This window comes from Lepidochelys kempii, chromosome 3, assembly GCF_965140285.1.
Source record: "Lepidochelys kempii isolate rLepKem1 chromosome 3, rLepKem1.hap1, whole genome shotgun sequence".
Taxonomy (NCBI): domain Eukaryota; kingdom Metazoa; phylum Chordata; order Testudines; family Cheloniidae; genus Lepidochelys; species Lepidochelys kempii.
The window spans coordinates 136,145,261-136,169,945 of NC_136382.1; the positions used below are offsets into that span (position 1 = coordinate 136,145,261).

The 24,685-nt window shown below is 41.7% G+C and overlaps 1 protein-coding gene across 3 annotated transcripts in view; it reads right to left on the minus strand.

The window, feature by feature from the left end:
* ERO1B (endoplasmic reticulum oxidoreductase 1 beta) overlaps positions 1-14,766 on the minus strand; it is a 65,641-nt gene extending 50,875 nt beyond the window's left edge. The window contains exons 1-2 of one of the 3 annotated variants that reach the window (XM_073338172.2): positions 14,396-14,766; positions 6,220-6,339 (exon numbers count right to left, since the gene is read on the minus strand). In XM_073338172.2, the coding sequence (XP_073194273.1) occupies positions 6,220-6,339; positions 14,396-14,497 (222 nt within the window). In that variant the 5' untranslated portion in view covers positions 14,498-14,766. The remainder of the gene's footprint in view (positions 1-6,219; positions 6,340-14,395) is intronic. The other 2 variants (XM_073338170.2, XM_073338171.2) reach the window with 2 other exon arrangements.
* Between the last annotated feature and the right edge of the window lie 9,919 nt (positions 14,767-24,685).

Sequence of the window (24,685 nt, forward strand, 5' to 3'; positions counted from 1 at the left end):
ATTTTAGGGGGTTCAGCCACCACTACCCCAGCCGTGTTGTTTGACTCCTTCAATGGAGATGGAGGCAATACGGAAGCAGGTTTTGGGGACGAAGAAGATGAGGAGGAGGAGGAGGTTGTAGATAGCTCACAGCAAGCAAGCGGAGAAACCGGTTTTCCCGACAGCCAGGAACTGTTTCTCACCCTAGACCTAGAGCCAGTACCCCCCGAACCCACCCAAGGCTGCCTCCTGGACCCAGCAGGCGGAGAAGGGACCTCTGGTGAGTGTACCTTTTAAAATACTATACATGGTTTAAAAGCAAGCATGTGAAAGGATTACTTTGCCCTGGCATTTGCGGTTCTCCTAGATGTAGTCCTAAAGCCTTTGCAAAAGGTTTCTGGGGAGGGCAGCCTTATTGCGTCCTTCATGGTAGGACACTTTACCACTCCAGGCCAGTAACACGTACTCGGGAATCATTGTAGAACAAAGCATTGCAGTGTATGTTTGCTGGCATTCAAACAACATCCGTTCTTTATCTCTCTGTGTTATCCTCAGGAGAGTGAGATATAATTCATGGTCACCTGGTTGAAATAGAGTGCTTTTCTTCAGGGGACACTCGGAGGAGCCCATTCCTGCTGGGCTGTTTGCCTGTGGCTAAACAGAAATGTTCCCCGCTGTTAGCCACAGGGAGGGGGGAAGGTTGAGGGGGTAGTCACGCGGTGGGAGGAGGCAAAATGCAAGCTTGTAACGAAACCACACGTGCTATGTATGTAATGTTAACAGCAAGGTTTACCCTGAAAGAGTGTAGCCACTGTTTTATAAAATGTGTCTTTTTAAATACCGCTGTCCCTTTTTTTTTCTCCACCAGCTGCATGTGTTTCAATGATCACAGGATCTTCTCCTTCCCAGAGGCTAGTGAAGCTTAGAAAGAAAGAAAAAACGCACTCGCGATGAAATGTTCTCCGAGCTCATGCTGTCCTCCCACACTGACAGAGCACAGACGAATGCGTGGAGGCAAATAATGTCAGAGTGCAGGAAAGCACAAAATGACTGGGAGGAGAGGTGGCGGGCTGAAGACAGTAAGTGGCGGGCTGAAGACAGGGCTGAAGCTCAAATGTGGCGGCAGCGTGATGAGAGGAGGCAGGATTCAACGCTGAGGCTGCTCCAGGACCAAACCAGTATGCTCCAGTGTATGGTTGAGCTGCAGCAAAGGCAGCAGGAGCACAGACTGCCACTGCAGCCCCTCTGTAACCAACCGCCCTCCTCCCCAAGTTCCATAGCCTCCACACGCAGACGCCCAAGAACGCGGTGCGGGGGCCTCTGGCCAACCAGCCACTCCACCACAGAGCATTGCCCAAAAAAAAGAAGGCTGTCATTCAATAAATTTTAAAGTTGTAAACTTTTAAAGTGCTGTGCTTAAAGTGCTGTGTGGCATTTTCCTTCCCTCCTCCACCACCCCTCCTGGGCTACCTTGGTAGTCATCCCCCTATTTGTGTGATGAATGAATAAAGAATGCATGAATGTGAAGCAACAATGACTTTATTGCCTCTGCAAGTGGTGATTGAAGGGAGGAGGGGCGGGTGGTTAGCTTACAGGGAAGTAGAGTGAACCAAGGGGCGCGGGGTTTCATCAAGGAGAAACAAACAGAACTTTCACACCGTAGCCTGGCCAGTCATGAAACTGGTTTTCAAAGCTTCTCTGATGCATACCACGCTCTCCTGTGCTCTTCTAACCACCCTGGTGTCTGGCTGCACGTAACCAGCAGCCAGGCGATTTGCCTCAACCTCCCACCCCGCCATAAACGTCTCCCCCTTACTCTCACAGATATTGTGGAGCACACAGCAAGCAGTAGTAACAGTGGGAATATTGGTTTCGCTGAGGTCTAAGCGAGTCAGTAAACTGCGCCAGCGCGCCTTTAAACGTCCAAATGCACATTCTACCACCATTCTGCACTTGCTCAGCCTGTAGTTGAACAGCTCCTGACTACTGTCCAGGCTGCCTGTGTACGGCTTCATGAGCCATGGCATTAAGGGGTAGGCTGGGTCCCCAAGGATACATATAGGCATTTCAACATCCCCAACAGTTATTTTCTGGTCTGGGAAGAAAGTCCCTTCCTGCAGCTTTTGAAACAGACCAGAGTTCCTGAAGATGCGAGCATCATGCACCTTTCCCGGCCATCCCACGTTGATGTTGGTGAAACGTCCCTTGTGATCCACCAGAGCTTGCAGCACTATCGAAAAGTACCCCTTGCAGTTTATGTACTCGGCGGCTTGGTGCTCCGGTGCCAAGATAGGGATATGGGTTCCGTCTATAGCCCCACCACAGTTAGGGAATCCCATTGCAGCAAAGCCATCCACTATGACCTGCACATTTCCCAGGGTCACTACCCTTGATATCAGCAGATCTTTGATTGCGTGGGCTACTTGCATCACAGCAGCCCCCACAGTAGATTTGCCCACTCCAAATTGATTCCCAACTGACCGGTAGCTGTCTGGCGTTGCAAGCTTCCACAGGGCTATCGCCACTCACTTCTCAACTGTGAGCGCTGCTCTCATCTTGGTATTCATGCGCCTCAGGGCAGGGGAAAGCAAGTCACAAAGTTCCATGAAAGTGCCCTTACGCATGCGAAAGTTTCGCAGCCACTGGGAATCGTCCCAGACCTGCAACACTATGGGGTCCCACCAGTCTGTGCTTGTTTCCCGAGCCCAGAATCGGCGTTCCACAGCATGAACCTGCCCCATTAGCACCATGATGCATGCATTGGCAGGGCCCATGCTTTCAGAGAAATCTGTGTCCATGTCCTGATCACTCACGGGACCGCGCTGACGTCGCCTCCTCGCCCGGTATCGCTTTGCCAGGTTCTGGTGCTGCATATACTGCTGGATAATGCGTGTGGTGTTTAATGTGCTCCTAATTGCCAAAGTGAGCTGAGCGGCCTCCATGCTTGCCTTGGTATGGCATCCGCACAGAGAAAAGGCGCGGAACGATTGTCTGCCGTTGCTCTGACGGAGGGAAGGGCGACTGATGACACTGCTTACAGGGTTGGCTTCAGGGAGCTAAAAATCAACAAAGGGGGTGTCTGTACATCAAGGAGTATTTCAGGCAGGACTTCACGGAGGGTTCCAATAAGAAATGGTGCACCTAAGTTATCGTTCTTATTGGAACAAGGAGGTTAGCCTGGCCTCTGATTGATACATGGCTAGATTTACCTCGCTGCACCTTCTCTGTGTGACCTAGAGGAATGAGTCCCCTAGACAGGGGAGGAGGCAAATGAGTACAAAACAAATCTGGTCTATTTCTTGTTTTGATCCACTCCATCTATCTTTTACATCTTTGGCTGGCAGCAGACGGTGCAGAAGGACTGCATGCCATCCACATCTCATGGCTGCTCGGCAGAAGATGGTACAGTACGACTGCTAGCAGTCCGTATCGCCTGCCCGCTCACCATAAGACGGTTCAATAGGACTGACTGCAGGACTAAAGAGAATGACCTGGTCAAGTCACTCCAAATTTAGTCCCTGCGCCCATGTCTGCCCAGGCGCTCCCGGCCGACGTGGCCAGGAGCACCTCGGACACGACGATGACAGCTACCAGTCGTATTGCACCGCCTGCTGCCAGAAGGCAATGGGTTGCTGCTACTGTGTAGCAAAGCCGTACCGCGTCTGCCAGCACCCAGGAGACATAGGGTGACAGTTACCTGAGCGGGCTCCATGCTTGCCGTGGTATGGCGTCTGCACAGGTAACTCAGGAAAAAAGGCGCGAAATGATTGTCTGCCCTTACTTTCATGGAGGGAGGAAGGGAACGGGGGCCTGACGATACGTACCCAGAACCACCCGCAACAATGTTTTAGCCCCATCAGAGTGCTCCATTGTGACTGCTCTGGACAGCACTCTCAGATGCCCGATTGTTTGCCGTTGCTCTGACGCCGGGAGGGGCAACTGAGGACACGGCTTACAGGGTTGGCTTCAGGGAGCTAAAATCAACAAAGGGGGTGGCTTTAAATCAAGGAGTATTTCAGGCAGGACTTCACGGAGGGTTCCAATAAGAAATGGTGCACCTAAGTTATTGTCCTTATTGGAACAAGAAGGTTAGCCTGGCCTCTGATTGATACATGGCTAGATTTACCTCGCTGCACCTTCTCTGTGAGTGACTGCAGTGTGACCTAGAAGAATGAGTCCCCTAGACAGGGGAGGGGGGGAAGCAAATGAGTACAAAATAAATCTGGTCTATTTCTTGTTTTGATCCACTCCATCTATCTTTTACATCTTTGGCTGGCAGCAGACGGTGCAGAAGGACTGCATGCCATCCACATCTCATGGCTGCTCGGCAGAAGATGGTACAGTACGACTGCTAGCAGTCCGTATCGCCTGCCCGCTCACCATAAGACGGTTCAATAGGACTGACTGCAGGACTAAAGAGAATGACCTGGTCAAGTCACTCCAAATTTAGTCCCTGCGCCCATGTCTGCCCAGGCGCTCTCGGCCGACGTGGCCAGGAGCACCTCGGACATGACGATGACAGCTACCAGTCGTATTGTACTGTCTGCTGCCACAAGGCCAGGGGTTGCTGCTACTGTGTAGCAATGCCGTACCGCGTCTGCCAGCACCCAGGAGACATAGGGTGACGGTTACCTGAGTGGGCTCCATGCTTGCCATGGTATGGCGTCTGCACAGGTAACTCAGGAAAAAAGGCGCAAAATGATTGTCTGCCCTTGCTTTCACGGAGGGAGGGAGGGAACGGGGGCCTGACGATATCTACCCAGAACCACCCGCGACAATGTTTTAGCCCCATCAGGCATTGGGATCTCAACCCAGAATTCCAATGGGCAGCAGAGCCTGCGGGAACTGTGGGATAGCTACCCACAGTGCAACGCTCCGGAAGTCGACTCTAGCCTCGGTACTGTGGAAGCGCTCCGCCGAGTTAATGCACTTAATGCACTTAGAGCATTTTCTGTGGGGACACACACACTCGAATATATAAAACCGATTTCTAAAAAACCGACTTCTATAAATTCGACCTTATTCCGTAGTGTAGACATACCCTTAGACAAGACCCCTTAAAACAAACAGAAGTTACCTAGCATTCTCCCTTTTAGTCTACTCCCTTCCTTTCTAAAAGCTTCAACCTTGAAGAATAATACACAAAGCTTCAGAATTTGGGATTCTAGTTAACTTTGTTGTATTTTCTTTTTCTAAGCATATTGATACCAAAGTGGAGGGAGAGAAAAACATAGTGCAAAATCCCTACCACAAAAACAAAGACAGGAATACAGAAAAGTATATAAAGACATGTTTTCTGTTCCTGATTTCCACAAAAAGGATCCAGTTACAAAAATCTCATTATTTCTCATGAGGAGTTATGGGCTAATAGTAGAATATTCTGATATGCTAATTCTCAAGAATATACAGGCATCAAATAGTTTACCAGGAGATCGCCCACATATAGTAGACCACTTTAGATGAAAGATTACTACAGAACCTTAAACTGCAGATTATTTCATAAAAACAAACTGGTGTAGAGATATTCCAAATTCCAAAATGAGACAAAGGCACTAGAATCCATTACATATTTAGTATGTGTGTTTGCAGAAGGGACAATGAAAATACAGGCATTATGCAATCACCCAAATTAACAAAATACAGGGGGGAAAAATAGCCAAAAAGTATTTAGCAAGAAGTCTCATAACCATCCTTGCAGCCTCTAGCATTACAATCAGACTTACTGAATTCATCCCTAGTAAGCATTACTGGATATCTTGTCACAATTTCAGTATAAAATATGTAGTTGACTGGTCAGGAATCTATCACATTCCAAACATTTAAATAATGGCTTGGGTTTCTACATTCCTTAATTGTTTTGGTGCTTTTTTTTAATTTATCAAAATATTCCAGTATAAAGTTGCTCATTCCTGTAACTCTTCCACTAAAAAGCTTCCTTGCAATACAGTCGTGCTTGCAGACCACTTGGTGTAGGGAATCACTTGTCCATTGGATTACAATTTTAGTGATTTAGTGCTGTTTTAAACCCTGTATCAGTGGCAAATACCAGAGCTCAGACAGTATAATTTTCAATCAAAAAATTAAAGACTATCAAGTGACAAAAGGGTGTTTTGGGCTGCTAAGAAAGAAATTGAAAAGATTTCAGAAAAAAAAAAATGAAGATCAGACCGAGTTAGTCTATAGACCATCATATCCTGGATTTTCACTTAGCTATGTATAAAAGTGCCATTCTTACTGTACCTTGTAATATCTGAAGTAGTCTCGTTCTTGCAGTTTCTGTATTTTGGGGAAGATCTTGTAAGTATTGAAGTCATCAATGCTTTCTATATCACACAAGCAGTCATCCAACAGTCCGGAGAGCTACAAGTAACAAATATATTCTATTGCTTTACTGACCAAGATTCAAGGTAGTAAAAATTATTCTTAGATAAACAAATCAACCCCAACAAAAATTAGAGGATTTTTCTTAATAAAGGTGGATGAGGAGTTAGATAACTGTATTACATTAATGCATCATTAGTTTTCATATGAGTTGGGTTAAATCCTTGCTGAAACCAGTGGATGTAACAGCCACCCTCAATTTGTGCAACAGTTTAGCTCCTTTATGGAATCAGACAGCTGAAAAATAGTAGCTTACACTCAAAACAAAGGCATATGCAGGCAGAGAGATTTTGTTTTGTGTAGATGTGTGTGTCTGTGAAAGTAAGAAGGCAAGAGAGAGAGGCAGCAAGCAAGCATTAGACATAGCCACAGAAGCACTGATAGTCTGGCCCTCAGTGAAAGTTATGCGAGTTTTTGGGCCGAGTGCTGTTTAAAAAGGGGCTTGAACCACTGAGCAAAGAAATTGTCTCCTGCCTTTTGATTCTTGCTATGTTCAGAAAACAGGACTTTGTACATTCTTTGTAAATAAACAATAGTATCAAATGGTACCTGGCTGTGTGATCAGTTTCTCCTCAAACAAAACCATAGGACCCTGAATTTTGGATAACTGCTACACTCAAAGGGGGTGACAATATCTTATCTTTACACTTGTTTACAATAGAAAACTAATTTCTGATGCCATGGACTGCCATCAGTCCACCTCCAGGTGCAATACTATTTGAATGTAGTAACTATGGAGATTAATGCTGTGGTCCTGCAATTTGCACTTCAATTGAGACCATCTCCGTGGAGCATGTTGCAGCCTGAAGGGCCTATATTTCCCAAACCAGGAGGATATATCATGTTAAGACATGATTTTATGAGATGCATAGTACTGTCACAGAAATTGTTTACAAACTTGTGAGATTGAGCCCCTAATGTACATAAAAATCTTGTATTATCTTAACTTAAAATACTTCACTTCGAGTTTAAAATAAGTTCTGTTAACCCATTTCTAAAAGAGGCATACTTACATTATACTTTTTAAAGTATTTTGATACTTATCTACAGAATGTAGTAGGAAAAATATTAGAATAATAGACTGTTACATATATTACAATTCTAATAATAATGTAAGAGCAGCCACAGTGGGTCAAACTAATGGTCCATCTAGCCCACTATCCTGTCTCTGACAACAGTGTCAGATGCTTCAGAGGGAATGAACAGAACAGGGCAATTTTGAGTGATACCTCCCAGGTTATCCAGTCCCAGCTTTTGGCATTTGGAGGTTTAGGGGTGCCTGGAATATACAGTTGCATCCCTGACCATCTTGGGTAATGATTATGGATGGATCTATGCTCCATTAACTTATCTAATTCTTTTCTAAACTTAGTTATATTTTTGATCTTCACAATATCCTCCAGTTCTACAGACTGACTCTGCATTGTGTGAAGAAGTATTTCCTTATGTTTGTTTTAAACCTGCTGCCTATTAATTTCATCAGGTGACCTCTGGTTCTTGTGTTTTGTGAAGGGGTAAACAACACCTCCTTATTCAATTCCTCCACACCATTCATGATGTTAATAGACCTCTGTGGCATCACCCCTTAATCATCTCTTGTCTAAGCTCAACAGTCCCAGACTCTCTGTTCACACGGAAGCTGTTCCATACTCCTAAACATTTCTGTTGCCCTTCTCTGTACTTTTCCCAATTCTAATATCTTTTTGGGTGACCAGAACTGCATGCAGTATTCAAGGTGTGGGCATACCATGAATTTATATAGGAGCATTATCTATTTCTTTCAGAATGGTTCCTAACATTGTTAATTTTTTTGACATACGCTGCACATTGAGAACTAAACATGATGATTCCAAGATCTCTTTCTTGAGTGGTAAACAGTTAATTTAGACCCCATCATTTTGTATGTATAGTTGGGATTATCTGCATTTACCAACACTGAATTTCATCTGCCATTTTGTCAGCCAGTCCCTCTGTTTTGTGAGATCACTTTGTAACTCTTCACAGTCTGCTTTGGACTTAACTATCTTGAGTTATTTTGTATCATTTGCAAATTTTGCAACTTCACTGTTTACCCCCTTTTCCAAATCATTTATGAATATGTGGAACAGCCCTGGTCCCAGATCCTTGGGGGACCTGGCTATTTACCACTCTCCACTGTGAAACCTGACCATTTATTCTTACTCTTAATTTCCTATCCTTTAACCAATTACTGATCCATGAGAGAACCTTCCCTCTTCTCTCATGACTGCTTACTTTGCTTAAGAGCCTTTGGTGTAAGACCTTGTCAAAGGCTTTCTGAAAGTCCAAGCACACTATATCCACTGATCACTCTTCTTCACATGCTTGTTGACTACCTCAAATAACTTAATAGATTGGGGAGGCATGATTTCCCTTTACAAAAGCAATGTTGACTCTTCTCCAACACATCATGTTTATGCATCTGATAATTCTGCTCTTTACTATAGTTTCAAACAATTAGCCTGGTACCTAAGTTAGGCTTACCAGCCTGTAACTGCCAGCATCACCTCTGGAATCTTTCTTAAAAATAGGCATTATATTTGCTACTCTCCAGTCATCTGGTACAGGGGCTGATTTAATACACACATAGGATTTGATTCTGTAAATACCTATAGGACTAATCCCACTGACTCCCAGGTCGCGACTCAAGTAAGCGTAGCTACTCACATGAGTAAGTATTTGCAGTATCAGTGCCTAAAATTACAATTTAAAACCCTAAAAGCATTTTTAAATGCCTTTAATAAATTTAACCATACTTGTAGATCTTAGTCCATGGTCAACTATAGAAATGGCAATAGAACAATGTAACACATTACTGTTTTTCAGTAAAACCTACAGCTTGTGTTTTAGTCTTCCAAACACAAATTAAGAGTTATTCAGCAAGCAACAAAACACTGAAGATAGAAGATGGACCCTTCAGAAATGAGGGGAAAAAGAAGATATCTGAGAAGTCCTGAGTCTAAAGACAAAACAATTTTTTAAAAAGACTACCAAAATTATCAGTGTTTACAACATAGTTCATATTGTTTCTTATCTATCTCCAATGATCTACTTTCAAAAATGAGAATTTTTTTTTATAAAATAGCAAAAAACCTCTTTGCAAGGTGTAATTTAAAATTAAACATTGTTGTAATTGTATTAAGATACTCTTTTAAGGTGTTTTAGTGGCCCATGTTATGAGTGAAGGCACAAGGCTCGAAGGTGATAACCCTCGTTCATGATAAAGCAGCACAACAGATTAAGGGTTTCAAGCTACTCATTAAATTTACAGAGCGGTTCTACTAGTGTGGATTACACAGAGCTTTATCTTACTTCAAAGTACTCTATTATTCAGTAAATTAAATGCAACAGGTTTCTGCATCTTCTCTATTAGTGTTTGAATATTTGCATGGAAATAATTCTCTTTACTATGTTGCCAGAAAAAGAATTACATTTTAAAAGATCCTGTGTTAAAACATTAGAACAAATAATATTAAAAGCCTATTACTTTTCACTATTCATGCTGAGTTGTTGCGGGTTTTTTTGGTTGCATTTCACTGGTCTCTGACAATGAAACTAGACTGGTTAGTTCACTTGATAGGTATAGGGCCAAATGCTGCCCTGGCATGAGTTATCACATCTCCAGTGATTTTAATGGAGTTGCATTAATGTATGCCACGACTTAATTTAGTCCATAGCATTTTTCTGCTTCTTATACAGTACTTTTACTTCCGATACCATAAGGAATTTGCACCTTTGGAGAAAGGGATTTAGACATATAACTGAAATTTAACAAACAATTTAATGAAAACATTTCTAGCGCTAATAGATTTGTAAAACTTTTTTTAAATAAGTCTATTTACAAAAATTACACCTACAACACCTCATTAAATATTCCACTTCTTACCTTGGAAAACATGGCAATGTTCAGTTTTATATATAAAACTGAGGAAGGAGAAGAATGAGAAACATAACATAACAAGTCACTTAAATTAATGCTGATATTAATTTTTCAGTTACAACTGTTACATGCATACATGTTACAGGAAGCGGTAAATGGACCAACTAAATATAACCACAATGTATGCAATTCCCTCATCACAGTCTTTCTAGCAACTATAAGATTCAAATTAATTACAAATTGAAAAATACTAGTGTATTACTTTTAATTTTATTTGTATCATATGGATCAAAAGTGACTACCCCACAATCTAGTTTCCAGGAACTGTATTAAAGTATTTTTCTACAGTGTCTGTTAAAATGATTGCTGTATATATGACATCCGATGTAACCTGTAAATGGTTAATTCTCTAACTTGTTTTCCAATATAAGTCAACCTTTTATAAAAGATATGCTTAAACATGAGTTAAGTTCCAAGTTATATGCATTTAAAATATGGAGTTTGTAGAAACAACTAAATTTATTATCTTGTGAAACATACAAGCTCTGAATAGAATACATGAATGCAGTAACATTGTTAGCACATTTATACAGACAACCTTAAAGGTGTGCTCTCAGGTGGTTGTATTTTAATTGCTTAAACATATTTCCTCATTCGAAAACCAACCGGGACACCTTGTTTTGCTCCTCACAGTTTTACCACTTTGCTGCATACACAAAATGAGAGAGAGAAAAAAAGCTAGTAATCAAAACACTGTAGAGAACCAGGGGGTAATAGATATGTAGAATTTGAACTGCAGCAACAAAAGATGTTTAATATTTTATTACAAATATATACAGCTGTCAAGCGATTAAAAAAATTGTGATTAATCGTGCTATTAAACAGTAATAGAATACCATTTATTTAAATATTTTTGGAAGATTTCTACGTTTTCAAATGTATTGACTTCAATTACAACACAGAATAAAAAGTGTACAGTGCTCACTTTATATTTATTATTACAAATATTTGTACTGAAAAAAATATATTTTTCAATTCACCTAATACGAGTACTATAGTGCACTCTATCATGAAAGTTGAACTTATGAATGTAGAATTATGTGCAAAAAGAACCCTGCATTCAAAAATAAAATAATGTAAAACTTTAGAGCCTACAAGTCCATTCAGTGCTACTTCTTGATCAGCCAATTGCTCAGACAAACAAGTTTGTTTACGTTTGCAGAAGATAATGCTGCCTGCTTCTTCTTTAAAAAGTTACCTGAAAGTGAGAACAGGCCGCTCGCATGGCACTGTTGTAGCCGGCATCGGAAGATATTTAGATGCCACATGCACTAAAGATTCATGTCCCTTCATGCTTCAACCACCATTCCAAAGGACATGCGTCCATGCTGATGACAGGTTCTGCTCGATAAAAATCCAGAGCAGGGCGGACCGATACATCTTCATTTTCATCATCTGAGAAAGATGCCACCAGCAGAAGGTTGATTTTCCTTTTTTGGTGATTTGGGTTCTGTAGTTTCCGCATCAGAGTTTTGCTCTTAAAAGACTTCTGAAAGCATGCTCCACACTTTGTCCCTCTCCGATTTTAGAAGGCACTACAGATTCTTAAGTCTTGTGTTGAGTGCTGTAGCTATCTTTAGAAATCTCACATTGGTATCTTCTTATTTTGTCAAATTTGCAGTGAAATGTTCTTAAAATGAACATGTACTGGGTCATCATCCGAGACTGCTATAACATGAAATATATGGCAGAATGAGGGTAAAACAGAGCAGGAGACATAAAATTTTCCACCAAGAAGTTCAATCACAAATTTAATTAATGCATTATTTTTTTAACGAGCATCATCAGCATGGAAGCATGTCCTCTGGAACAATGGCTGAAGCATAAAGAGGCATAGGAATCTTTAGCGCATCTGGCACGTAAATATCTTGCAACGCCAGCTACAATAGTGCCATGCGAATACCTGTTCTCACTTTCAGAAGTAATTAAGAAGTGGGAAGCATTATTGCCCATAAATGTAAACAAACTTGTTTCTTTTAGTGATTGGCTAAATGAGAAGTAGGACTGAGCGGAGGTATAGGCTCTAAAGGTTTACATTGTACTCAAAAACAAAATAGTTATGTAACAAAAAAACCCTACATTTGTAAGTTTCACTTTCATGACGTACTACAGTACTCGTATGAGGGGAATTGAAAAATATGATTTCGTTTATTGTTTTACAATAAACATTAATATCTGTAATAAACATTAATATCTGTAATAAAAATAATATAATGTAAGCACTGTACACTTTGCATTCTGTGTTGTAATTGAAATTAATATATTTGAAAATGTAGTAAACATCCAAAAATATTTAATAAATTTCATTTGGTATTCTATTGTTTAACAGTGCAATTAATCGTGATTTTTAAAATTACAATTAATTTTTTTGAGTAAATCATATGAGTTAACTGTGATTAATCAACAGCCCTACAAATATATAAACCTTGGTTTAAAAAACAATTGATATCCCTCCCAGTTTAAAGACTAAACAAACAGTGAAACTTGCATTAAGGTTTTTTAATGACAGCATTAAGGGCCACCAGCAAAAAACACACACAAAAAACAAAAAACCCACCAATTCTGCTTTAAGGGCAATTTAACTTAGATATGGATTAATGTACCATTTATGTATCCCATGAAATTTCCAACACATTTTCATAGATTCATGGAGTTTAAGGCCAAAAGGAACCATGAGATCATCTACTCTGACCTCCTGTATATCACAGGCCATTAAGTTTCACCCAGTTACTCCTGTATTGAGCCCACTAACTCCTTTTTCACTAAAGCATAACTTTCAGAAAGGCATCCAGTGTTAATTGTAATATGAGGACATCAAGAATTCACCATTTCTCTAGATAGGCTTGTTCAAATGGTTAATCACTCTCACTTAAAAATGTGCACCTTACTTCCAAATTGAATTTGTCCAGCTTGAGTGTATTGTTTCACTTAAATAAAAGGAATCTATACTGGGCAAGTGATTTATTGACAGTCCCTGGGATGGACACTTACTGTAGGGCAGGTTTCAAGGTATGAAAACCTTAAAAATGTAAACATATATTTAAAACAACCAAAAGAGACAACATTTGGCTTGCTCTGTGTGTAAATGACTCCATAGGTTTTCCCTAATCTCTTTGGCCAAAGCTTCACCTGCCCTCCCACATCACAACTGCTATCTTAGATATGGTTGTTTCTGATGAATAAAAGTAAAAGACTCTCCACTTCCATTGTATTTTTGGCATATGACACTCAATTTCTCAGAACAATTCAAAAAGAAGGGTAAGCATTACTATCTCCATCTGTACCAGGGGGTAACAGAGCTTAAGTTAGATGTCCAACATCACCAAAGAGCAGTCAAAGTAAAAGGAGACCTGAGTTCTGTTCCGAGCTCTAATTCCCAGATCTTTAAGTACTACCAATAGATCATACTATACCTCCCAGTGACTTCCTAAAGAAGTCAGAGTTCTGCTTAAAAATGAATAGCATGATACAACCCATATCTTGTGAAACACTCTGGGATTGTTTAGGATGAAATTTGTACATATGAATATAAAAGTACTGCTTCCTGAATTAAGGAACTCCTCTATTTAACGTCTGAATCTTTGTATAAAAATATTATTATATCCCATAACAGAGAACTTCTCTGTGCATTCCTCTTTTCCAAATTTCATATAATACCCCAATCATATACCCTTGGGGCACGGTTACAAGTCAGCCACATTAAACGTCTGCTCTGCTACTGGTAACAAATGAAACCAAAATAGCTCCCCACTGAAACCTCAGTGCATCTCACTCAGCAAGAGGCAGCGGAAAGAAATATAAAGTCGATCCTGCTTGGTCCTGCAAACCGCTGAAAACGCGCAGTGCCCCCTCTTCGGATCCGCGGGGGCACAGGGCAGCCAGCAGCACCAAACCCAGGGTCCACAAAGCTCACGGGATCCCTCGGGACAGAAACCGCTGCGCGCACACGTGAGCCGTTATCCAGCTGCAGTCTGGCCGAAGGAGGAAAGCCCGGAACTCCGGTCCTCCTTCCCCTCCAGGGTCCCTCCCCGCCCCCGACACAGGCAGCCGCCGTCGCCCGAGCCCCATCTCTCTCACCTGGGCCTCCACCGGAGTCCAGATGCTGCCCAGCAGCAGGAGACGCACCGCCAGCCCCGTCCCCGCCGCTGTCCTCCGGGCGGCTCCGCGGGCGCTGCTCATGCTGCTCCCGCCTCGCCCCGCCACCCCGGGGGCCCTCGCCCCGCTCCGCCGCGCGGCCAAGGACTCGGCACCGGGCAGGGGATGGACGCGGGCGCACGGGCACCGGCGGACGCTGTCGGCGCTGCCTCTGCCGGCCCCCTGTCAGGAGAGGGCGCCGCGCTCACCTCCGCCCGCCTCAGCCACGCTCCCCTGTGCGCTGCGCCGGCCCGGCCCGGCCCCCAGCCTCCTCCCTCGCACAGCAGCGGCGGCGGCGGCCACACAACCGCCGCCTGCCGCGCAAAGCACTCTGGGACTCGGAGTCCAACCGGCCGCGCTTCCCAGCCCGGCGTGGGGGCTGGGACGACAGGAGGCGGGGCCCCGAGCGACGGCCAATCAGAGATAACCACGCGCACCTCCAAACAAGAGGAGATGACTTGGTACCTGTCACTGGCAAGGAGGGGCGGGGCTAGGGCTGCCCAGAGCCTCCTGCCCCGACCCCTTCAAGGGCCCCTGCGAAAGGGGCTAGGGGGCGTCCGAGAGGGTCTTCTGTGACGTCGTCTGCACAGCTGGCCGGCTTCTAGCCCGCCGCTATGTGTTCTGCGCCGCGCGCACAGATCTGGGGGGCAAACGCGTCCGTGGCTCCCCATGTGGCAGTCAGTGGGGGTTTTTTCAGGAGAGCCACACAGGAAAATACTCATTATTTTAAAGGTAGAAAATGTGATGGTAACCCCCCAAAATCAGTGGGGAGCTTGAGCAAACCTGGTGCCTGAAACCAGTTATAATTCCTAATGCACTGCTGCTGGGGTTTGGCCCATTACTGCAAAATATAGGATTGTTTTTAAATAAAAATAGCCATATTTTAGGGTGACCAGGTTTCCCGATTTTATAGGGACAGTCTCGATTTTGGGGGCTTTTTCTTATATAGGCTCCTGTTTCCACACACACCCTGTCCCGATTTTTTACATTTACTGTCTGGTCACCCTACCATGTTTTGACAATTGCAGGAGGTTACCATGGTGGTGGCAACACCATCTTGTACTGAAGACAATGGCGTGGTGTGAGGACCCCTGCATTCTTTGTCCTTTCCTGAAAGTGATTTGTTCAGTGACCTGGGACACTTCACTTAATTCTTCTCTGTCTCTGCCATCTGCAAAATGGTTACACAAGACAACCTCTATTATACAAGTCTCAATGATCTGAAACTGCTTGTTATCAAAAACAAGTCAGGTTCCCTCATCTCTACTAATTATACTGAAAATTCCCTTGTTATTTTTGCAGATTTATTCAGTGTCCCCTCCCTGTCATATTTATTAGCAGAGCACAGCCTCAGTTACCTACTTTTGCAGATGTGTTGTGCGTCTTAAATAATGAAGTCGCTAACGCCCTCTGAGAGCCATAGAGATAAGATGCTATAGAAATAGAAAGTATATTTAAAGATTAGCTCTTTTTATCTTTACTACCACTAAAATGCTGAAAAGTATGTGCTGAAGTTACTTTGAAAGATTTTGTTTAAGTAAATTTAATTAATTAAAGGTGGCTTTTTTTCTTTCAGATTAAACTTCCAGTTACTTCTTTCTCATCACATTTTCTTTCACAAGAGGCATTCCTAGAGATGGCAGCATGGTCTCTCCCTTTGTAACTAAAGGAAATGTAGGAAGCTGGGGAACATGCTTCAGTCCTGTCAGGTTTTCTTATTACCTGACTCCCTTGAAAAAGTAGAGAAGCTTTCAGCCATGTCCGTGTATTACAACCAACTGAAGTTCAAGCCCCTTTCCTGTCTGGCTTGTTTTTCAGAGGTCCAGCAATCATGTGAACTGCAATAGGAGTGATACCTCTACTGTTAGTCTCTTCTTTTCCAAAGGCCAAGGAGTTGGCTAAGTAACAACCAATAGTCCCAGGCAATTAAGTATATAGCTGTAATTCATTGCCAATATTTGCAAGAGCTCCTCTTTTTAATAAGAAAAGGAGTACTTGTGGCACCTTAGAGACTAACAAATTTATGTTCGAAAAGGAGGGCTATATGGATTTCAAGAGCAATGCTTGCTTCACAGATTTGCTAGGCTCTGGTGGCTAAAAAAACCTCTCCCACATTCATGAAAAAATACTTTTTATTCCTTAGAGATTCTTTACAGAACTATTGCATTTTGTAAAAATCTGAGAATGGCTCCTTAGTGATATACGAGGTTCTGTGTGCTGTTTCACATTAAACCTAAATTATGTGCAGCAGTGCTAGAATTATGGTTCAGTTTTCAATCCCACTGCCAAACTTCCCCCCACACCCCCCATGATCCTCCTAGTCCAACAGAATATCCCTTATAGGGATGATCTAAAGCCCATTGAAGTCAGTATGGTCTTTAAAATGATTTCAATGGACTTTGGATCAGGCCAATATTATCTATTTTCATATTAATTCAAATTTGTTTTACATTACCCCCTGACAAATTTAAATGTGCCACAGATTTTGGTATTGAAAACAACTGCATTGCTGAAGCTGTCCTGGGAAAAAATTTTGACAGGTAGGACGCATTTGTGAAGGTGACACCAGTGAATATGTGGGAGGCAGGGTTTTTTGAGGTGTTCTTTGAGTGAGAGAGAGAGAGAGAGGATGCAGTTGCTCTTTTCTTCCTCTTTTAGGTAGCTTCAGTTGAGACCATTAATTTAGGGAACAGAGGGTTCAATAATTCATTCCCCACCTAAGGAAACCTTAACAGCAATTTCTGATCCCATCCCACTCCAGAATCTGCCACTACTTCCTACAGCAGAGGATCAGTATATTTACTGAATGTTTCAGCTGAAATGATTAGTGGTAAAATAGTTAATGGTGACAATTACACTGCCATACTTAAACTTTAATGTCAACGCTCCACTGTATTTAATGAAAACAGTTTACACTTCTTACAGAGCTCTTGTTTCAGGCTGTCTGAAAATTAAAGTGACATCACTGCATTGGTTTACAATTGTGATCACATTATGAAAGTTTTCTTTACAACTATAAAGGACTGATTTTTTTCTTAAATGAAGGCATACATTCAGAAGCACTATTATGACAAACTTTGTAAAGCTCACAATTATGCAACCATTTCCACTGCCACATAATTGCATTATAGATAGGGCTCTGTTTATTTAATAGAAATTAGAGACAAAGTATTGAGTCATTGTTGCTTATTCAGTTGTCACTGCAGATTATTCTACTTTATATACAGAGAGCACTGTTTGCCTTTAACTCAGACTGGGCTTAATCCTGCTTGAATTGAAAATCAATGGAAATGTTGCTTTTGACTTTATAAGAACATAAGAACAACCATATTGGGTCAGACCAAGCATCCATCTAGCCCAGCACCTTGTCTGCTAACAGTGGCTGCTGCCAGATACTTCAGAGGGAATGAACAGAACAGGGCAATTGTTGAGTGAATCACACCTCATTGTCCAGTCCCAACTTCAGGCAGTCAGAGACTTAGGGACACCCAGAGCAGCGGGGTATGTCCCTGACCATCTTGGCTATTAGCCATTGATGGACCTATCCTCTGTGAATTTATCTAATTCTTTTTTTAACCCAGTTGTACTTTTGGCCTTCATAACATCCCCTGGCAACAAGTTCCACAAGTTGATTGTGTTGTGTGAAGAAATATTTCCTTTTTTTTTTGTTTTAAACCTGCTGCCTGTTAATTTCATTTGGTGACCCCTGGTTCTTATGTTATGTGAAGAGGTAAATAACACTTCCATATTCACTTTCTCCACACTATTCATGATTTTATAGATTTCTATCATATCCCCCCTTAGTATTCTCTTTTCCAAGATGAACAATCCCAGTCTTTTTAATCTCTACTCATTTCTGTAGCCATTCTCTGCATTTTTTCCAATTCTAATATATTTGTTTGAGATGGGGTGACCAGAATTGCACTCAATAATCAAGGTGTGGGCATACCATGGATTTATATAGTGGCATTATTATATTTACTGTTTATTATCTATCCCTTTCCTAATGCTTCCTAACATTCTGTTCACTTTTTTGACTGCCAGTGCACACTGAACAGATGTTTTCGGAGAACTATCCACAATGACTTCACAATTTCTTTCTTGAGTAGTAACAGCTAATTTAGATCCCATCATTTTGTACGTGTAGTTGAAATTATGTTTTCAAATATGCATTATTTTGCATTTATCAATATTGAATTTCATCTGCCATTTTAATGCCCAGTCACCCAGTTTTGTGAGATCCTTTTGTAACTCTTCGCAGTCAGCTTTGTACTTAATTATCTTGAATAATTTTGTATCATCTGCAAATTTTACCATCTCATTGTTCACCCCCTTTTCCAGAGCATTTATGAATATGTGGAACAGCACAGGTTCCAGTACATATCCTTGAGGGACCCTGCTATTTACCCATTTTGTACACTGACCACATTCCTATCCTTTGTCTCCTATCTTTTATCTCCATGAAAGAACCTTCCCTCATATCCCATGACTGCTTACTTTGCGTAAGAGACTTTGGTGAGGGACCCCTTGTCAAAGCTTTCTGAAAGTCCCAAGTACACTGTATCCACTGGATCACCCTCATCCACGTGTTTGTTACTCCCTCAAAGAGTCATAGAGTCATAGACTTTAAGGTCAGAAGGAACCATTATGATTTTCTAGTCTGACCTCCTGCACAAAGCAGGTCACAGAATCTCACCCACCCACTCCTGTAATAAATCCCTAACCTATGTTTGAACTTTTGAAGTCCTCAAATCATGGTTTAAAGACTTCAGGGTGCAGAGAATCCTCCAACAAGTGACCCATGCCCCATGCTGCAGAGGAAGGCAAAAAACTCCCAAGGCCTCTGCCAATCTGCCCTGGAGGAAAATTCCTTCCCGATCTCAAATATGGCGATCAGCTAAACCAGTCAGACACCCAGGAAAGAGATCTCTGTAGTAACTCAGATCCCACCCCATCTAACATCCCATCACAGGCCATTGGGCCTATTTACCGCTAATAGTCAAAGATCAATTAATTGCCAAAATTAGGCTATCCCATCATACCATCCCCTCCATAAATTTATCAAGCTTAGTCTTGAAGCCAGATATGTCTTTTGCTCCCACTGCTCCCCTTGGAAGGCTGTTCCAGAACTTCACTCCTCTGATGGTTAGAAACCTTTGTCTAATTTCAAGTCTAAACTTCCTGATGGCCAGTTTATATCCATTTGTTCTTGTGTCCACATTGGTACTGAGCTTAAATAATTCCTCTCCCTCCCTGGTATTTATCCCTCTGATATATTTATAGAGAGCAATCAGATCTCCCCTCAGTCTTCTCTTGGTTAGGCTAAACAAGCCAAGCTCCTGGAGTCTCCTTTCATAAGACAGATTTTCCATTCCTCGGATCATCCTAGTAGCCCTTCTCTGTACCTGTTCCAGTTTGAATTCATCCTTCTTAAACATGGGAGACCAGAACTGCACACAGTATTCCAGGTGAGGCCTCATCAGTGCCTTGTATAATGGTACTAACACCTCCTTATCTCTACTGGAAATACCTCGCCTCATGCATCCCAAGACCACATTCGCTTTTTTCACGGGCCATATTACATTGGCGGCTCATAGTCATCCTGTGATCAACCAATACTCTGAGGTCCTTCTCCTGCTCTGTTACTTCCAGCTGATGAGTCCCCATCTTATAACAAAAATTCTTGTTATTAATCCCTAAACACATGACCTTGCACTTTTTACGTTTAAATTTCATCCTATTACTATTACTCCAGTTTACAAGGTCATCCAGATCTTCCTGTATGATATCCCGGTCCTTCTCTGTATTGGCAATATCTCCCACCTTTGTGTCATCTGCAAACTTTATTAGCACACTCTCACTTTTTGTGCCAAGGTCAGTAATAAAAAGATTAAATAAGATTGGTCCCAAAACTGATCCCTGAGGAACTCCACTAGTACCTCCCTTCAGCCTGATAGTTCACCTTTCAGTATGACCCGTTGCAGTCTCCCCTTTAACAGTTCTTTATCCACCTTTCAATTTTCACATTGATCCCCATCTTTTCCAATTTAATTAATAATTCCCCATGTGGAACCGTATCAAATGCCTTACTGAAATCGAGGTAAATTAGATCCACTGCGTTTCCTTTGTCTACAAAATCTGTTACCTTCTCAAAGAAGGAGTTCAGGTTGGTCTGGCACAATCTACCTTTTGTAAAACCATGTTGTATTTTGTCCCAGTTACCATGGACCTCAATGTCCTTAAGTACTTTCTCCTTCAAAATTTTTTCCAAGACCTTGTATACTACAGATATCAAACTAACAGGCCTGTAGTTACCCGGATCACCTTTTTATCCTTTCTTAAAAATAGGAACTATGTTAGCAATTCTCCAGTCATATGGTTCAACTCCTGAGTTTACAGATTCATTAAAAATTCTTGCTAATGGGCTTGCAATTTCATGTGCCAGTTCCTTTAATATTCTTGGATGAAGATTATCTGAGCCCCCCGATTTAGTCCAGTAAGATGTTCGAGTTTGGCTTCTACCTCGGATGTGGTAATATCTACCTTCATATCCTCATTCCCATTTGTAATCCTGCCATTGTCCCTAAGTGCCTTATTAGCCTCATTAAAGACTGAGGCAAAGTATTTGTTTAGATATTGGGCTGTGCCTAGATTATCCTTAACCTCCACTCCATCCTCAGTGTTTAGCGGTCCCGCTTCTTCTTTCTAATAGATTAGTGAGGCATGACTTTCCTTTACAAAAGTCATGTTGACTCTTCCCCCAACAAATTATGTTGATCTATGTGTCTGATAATTCTATTCTTTACTGCAGTTTCAACCAATTTGCCTGGTACTGAAGTTAGGTTTACTAGCCTGTAATTGCCAGTATCGCTTCTGGAGGCTTTCTTAAAAACTGGTGTTACATTATCTATCCTCAAGTCATCTGGTACAGAGGCTGATTTAAGCAATAGGTTAAATCTGGTTCTGGTGACTTATTACTGTTTATTTATTTGTTCCAAAACCTCTTCTGTCAGTGGGACCAGCATCAGGACCTGACTGTGGAAATGTGCAGTAATTTTTTTTTAGCAGACAATGAACCAAATTAATCATTGGTGTAACATAGTTGAAGTCAATGGAATTATATCTTGGCTAAATTTTGCCCAGTATATCTCTGTCTAATCTCACAAACTTTTAAAAAAGTTCCCTACTGTTGCTACATTGATTCAGCTGCACCAATGTTATTTTCCCCTTGTGTAGACAGGGCCTGTGTTTTCTAGGTTTTGTGAAATGGCTCTAGAGGAAACAGTTGTATTGCAAAATGCAAATCAGCCATAGTAGCAAAATGATAAGGCTGGTAATGTACATTGAACTTGCTTCTTTCAAGGAAAAGTGCAGCAATATTATAATAACTTGCCTGAGGCTGCTACTGGGAAGAGAGGGATAGTCTCATCTTCTGCCTTAATGGCATATAGCATGTTCAGCTGGGTTGAGGGGGATAAGTTCACAGTATATTTAATTTTTCAATGTATAGTGTGCTTCTAGGCACAGGAATGTAGATGTAAAATTTAAAATTAGATGATAATATTACTCTAAAAACGCAAACAATTTTTGGCACGTCCTATCCTTTTCTTACCATCAGCAACATGGAAGGCTCTGAATGTGTCAGAACATGTACAATTCTGCAATGTTGGTGGGTGAGACAAAAAAAAGGAAATCCACACAGGAGATCTGCATCACTGAACTCTGCGGTGATGGCATTGCTCCCTGTTTTTGTGCATAGGTACATTTTGGGGCAGGGTGGGGAGCAGTGTGATGGAGCCCATGGATATTTACATGGATCCATTGGTCAAACCTTCCTTTGCAGTGAGGCAGAAGGGAGGCAAAGCAGCCACTGAAGCTAATGCAACCCTGATGCTTTACGACCAGTGGCTTCATTGATGCTGTATGGCCAGTTTTTCATTTCCCAGCATATCTCCCCTGCACATAGCTCATATATTCTGGCTGTGCACATGACCCAACATTTGGCACTCAGTATCTGGGTAAGGGTTTGTCACATGCTATGTGTTTTAATTTAGGAATGTGTTATTGCACAGCTGTAAAAGACGGCCAGCTTCACATTTCAGCTTAGTAAGTCCCAGCTGCTTTGCCAAGTTTGTGAAATGGGTTTCCAGAATCTCACACAGCTGGGTTTGAGAGCCTTCTGACCTTGAACTTTACAGGTTTTTCCTATTTGAACTTCTCATTTCTAAAGTTAGCAAAGTAAACTAGCAGAATCAATACATTACTGATTCCTCTTGCAAACTGGCAGACACCAGTGGTGGGAACATGGGGGCTGTTGAGTAACAACAGCACATATTGTGATAGTATCCTGCTCTCCCCACTGGTATCTGTCTGTTTAAAACCACAGCATATACCAAGGACTGATGGAAAATCACACTATCAGTCACTTTTTTAAAAGACAGAAATAGCAAAAGACAAAAGAAATGGACAATCATTCAAACAAAGAGGGATGTGTGTGGAAAGGTTCTTAAGAACATAAGAACAGCCATACTGGGTCAGATCAAAGATCCATCTAGCCCAGGATTCTGTCTTCCGACAGTGGCCAGTGGCAGGTGCCCCAGAGGGAATGAACAGAACAGGTAATCATCAAATGATCCATCCATCCCCTGTCACCCATTCCCAGCTTCTGGGAAACAGAGGCTAGGAATACCATCCCTGTGCATCCTGGCTAATAGCCATTGATGGACTTATCCTCCATAAACTTACCTAGTTCTTCTTTGAACCCGGTTATAGTCTTGGCCTTCACAACATCCTCTGGCAAGGAATTCCACAGGTTGACTGTGTGCTGTGTGAAAAAATACTTCCTTTTATTTGTGTTAAATCTGCTGCCTATTAATTTCATTTGGTGAACCCTAGTTCTTGTGTTATGGAAGGAGTAAATTGTTCCTTATTTACTTTCTCCACATCGGTCATGATTTTATAGACTTCTATCATATCCCCCCTTAGTCATCTCTTTTCCAGGCTGAAAAGTCCCAGTCTTATTAATCTCTCCTCATATGGCAGCCATTCCATACCCCTAATCATTTTTGTTGCCCTTTTCTGAACGTTTTCCAATTCCAGTATACCTTTTTTGAGTTGGGGCAACCACATCTGCACGCAGTATTCAAGCTGTGGGCGTACCATGGATTTATACAGAGGCAATATGATCCCTTTCTTAATGATTCCCAACATTCTGTTCGCTTTTTTTGACTGCTGCTGCACATTGAGTGGATGTTTTCAGAGAACAATCCACAATGACTCCAAGATCTCTTTCTGGAGTAGTAACAGCCAATTTAGACCCCATGATTTTACAATGTATAGTTGGGATTATCTTTTCCAGGGTGCATGACTTTGCATTTATCAACACTGAATTTCATCTGCCATTTTGTTGCCCAGTCATCCAGTTTTGAGAGATCCTTTTGTAGCTCTTCGCAGTCTGCCTGGGACTTAACTATCTTGAGCAATTATGTATCATCTGCAAATTTTGTCACCTCACTGTTTACCCCTTTTTCCAGATTATTTATGAATATATTGAATAGGACTGGTCATTGTTCTGTCTCTGTACTCTCTAGTATTAGGGACAAGGACACCAATATTTATCTTTCTCCATTCTGAAAACTGACTATTTATTCCTCCCCTTTGTTTCCTATCTTTCAACCAGTTACTAATCCATGAGAGGACCTTCTCTCTTACCCCATGACAGCTTAATTTGCTTAAATTTTCTATTTCTTTTCCCCCTTATTAAGCATGTAGCTCAATCTGGTGTCATTAAGGTCTGGACCAGGCAGGCCTTGAGCTACATACAAGACAAAGGGTTAGACAGGTTAAAGACAAGGGGTTAGAGTCAGTACAACAAGGACAAACCAACACGTATAGAAAAATCACAGAGCTAGATCTTTAGTATATCAATGAGTGGAGATTGTCCCTCAGTAATTGAGAATTAGGTTGGTTGTCCATTTAAAAAATACAATCATTACAATGGTATATTAAACTTAGTATGTCATCTTTTACATATTGAAGGAACCAAGGTACACATTTTATATATCTATATCTATATATATCTATATATATATATATATATATATTCAGTGTAGGCATATTTGTTTTTTTAACTGAAACCACCTCTGGGGTGGAACTGGCAGCCTTTGAACAGTGCACAACAACACTACGCAACCATGTCTTCAGCCATGACATGGCATTCCTGTTGCTCAGGCA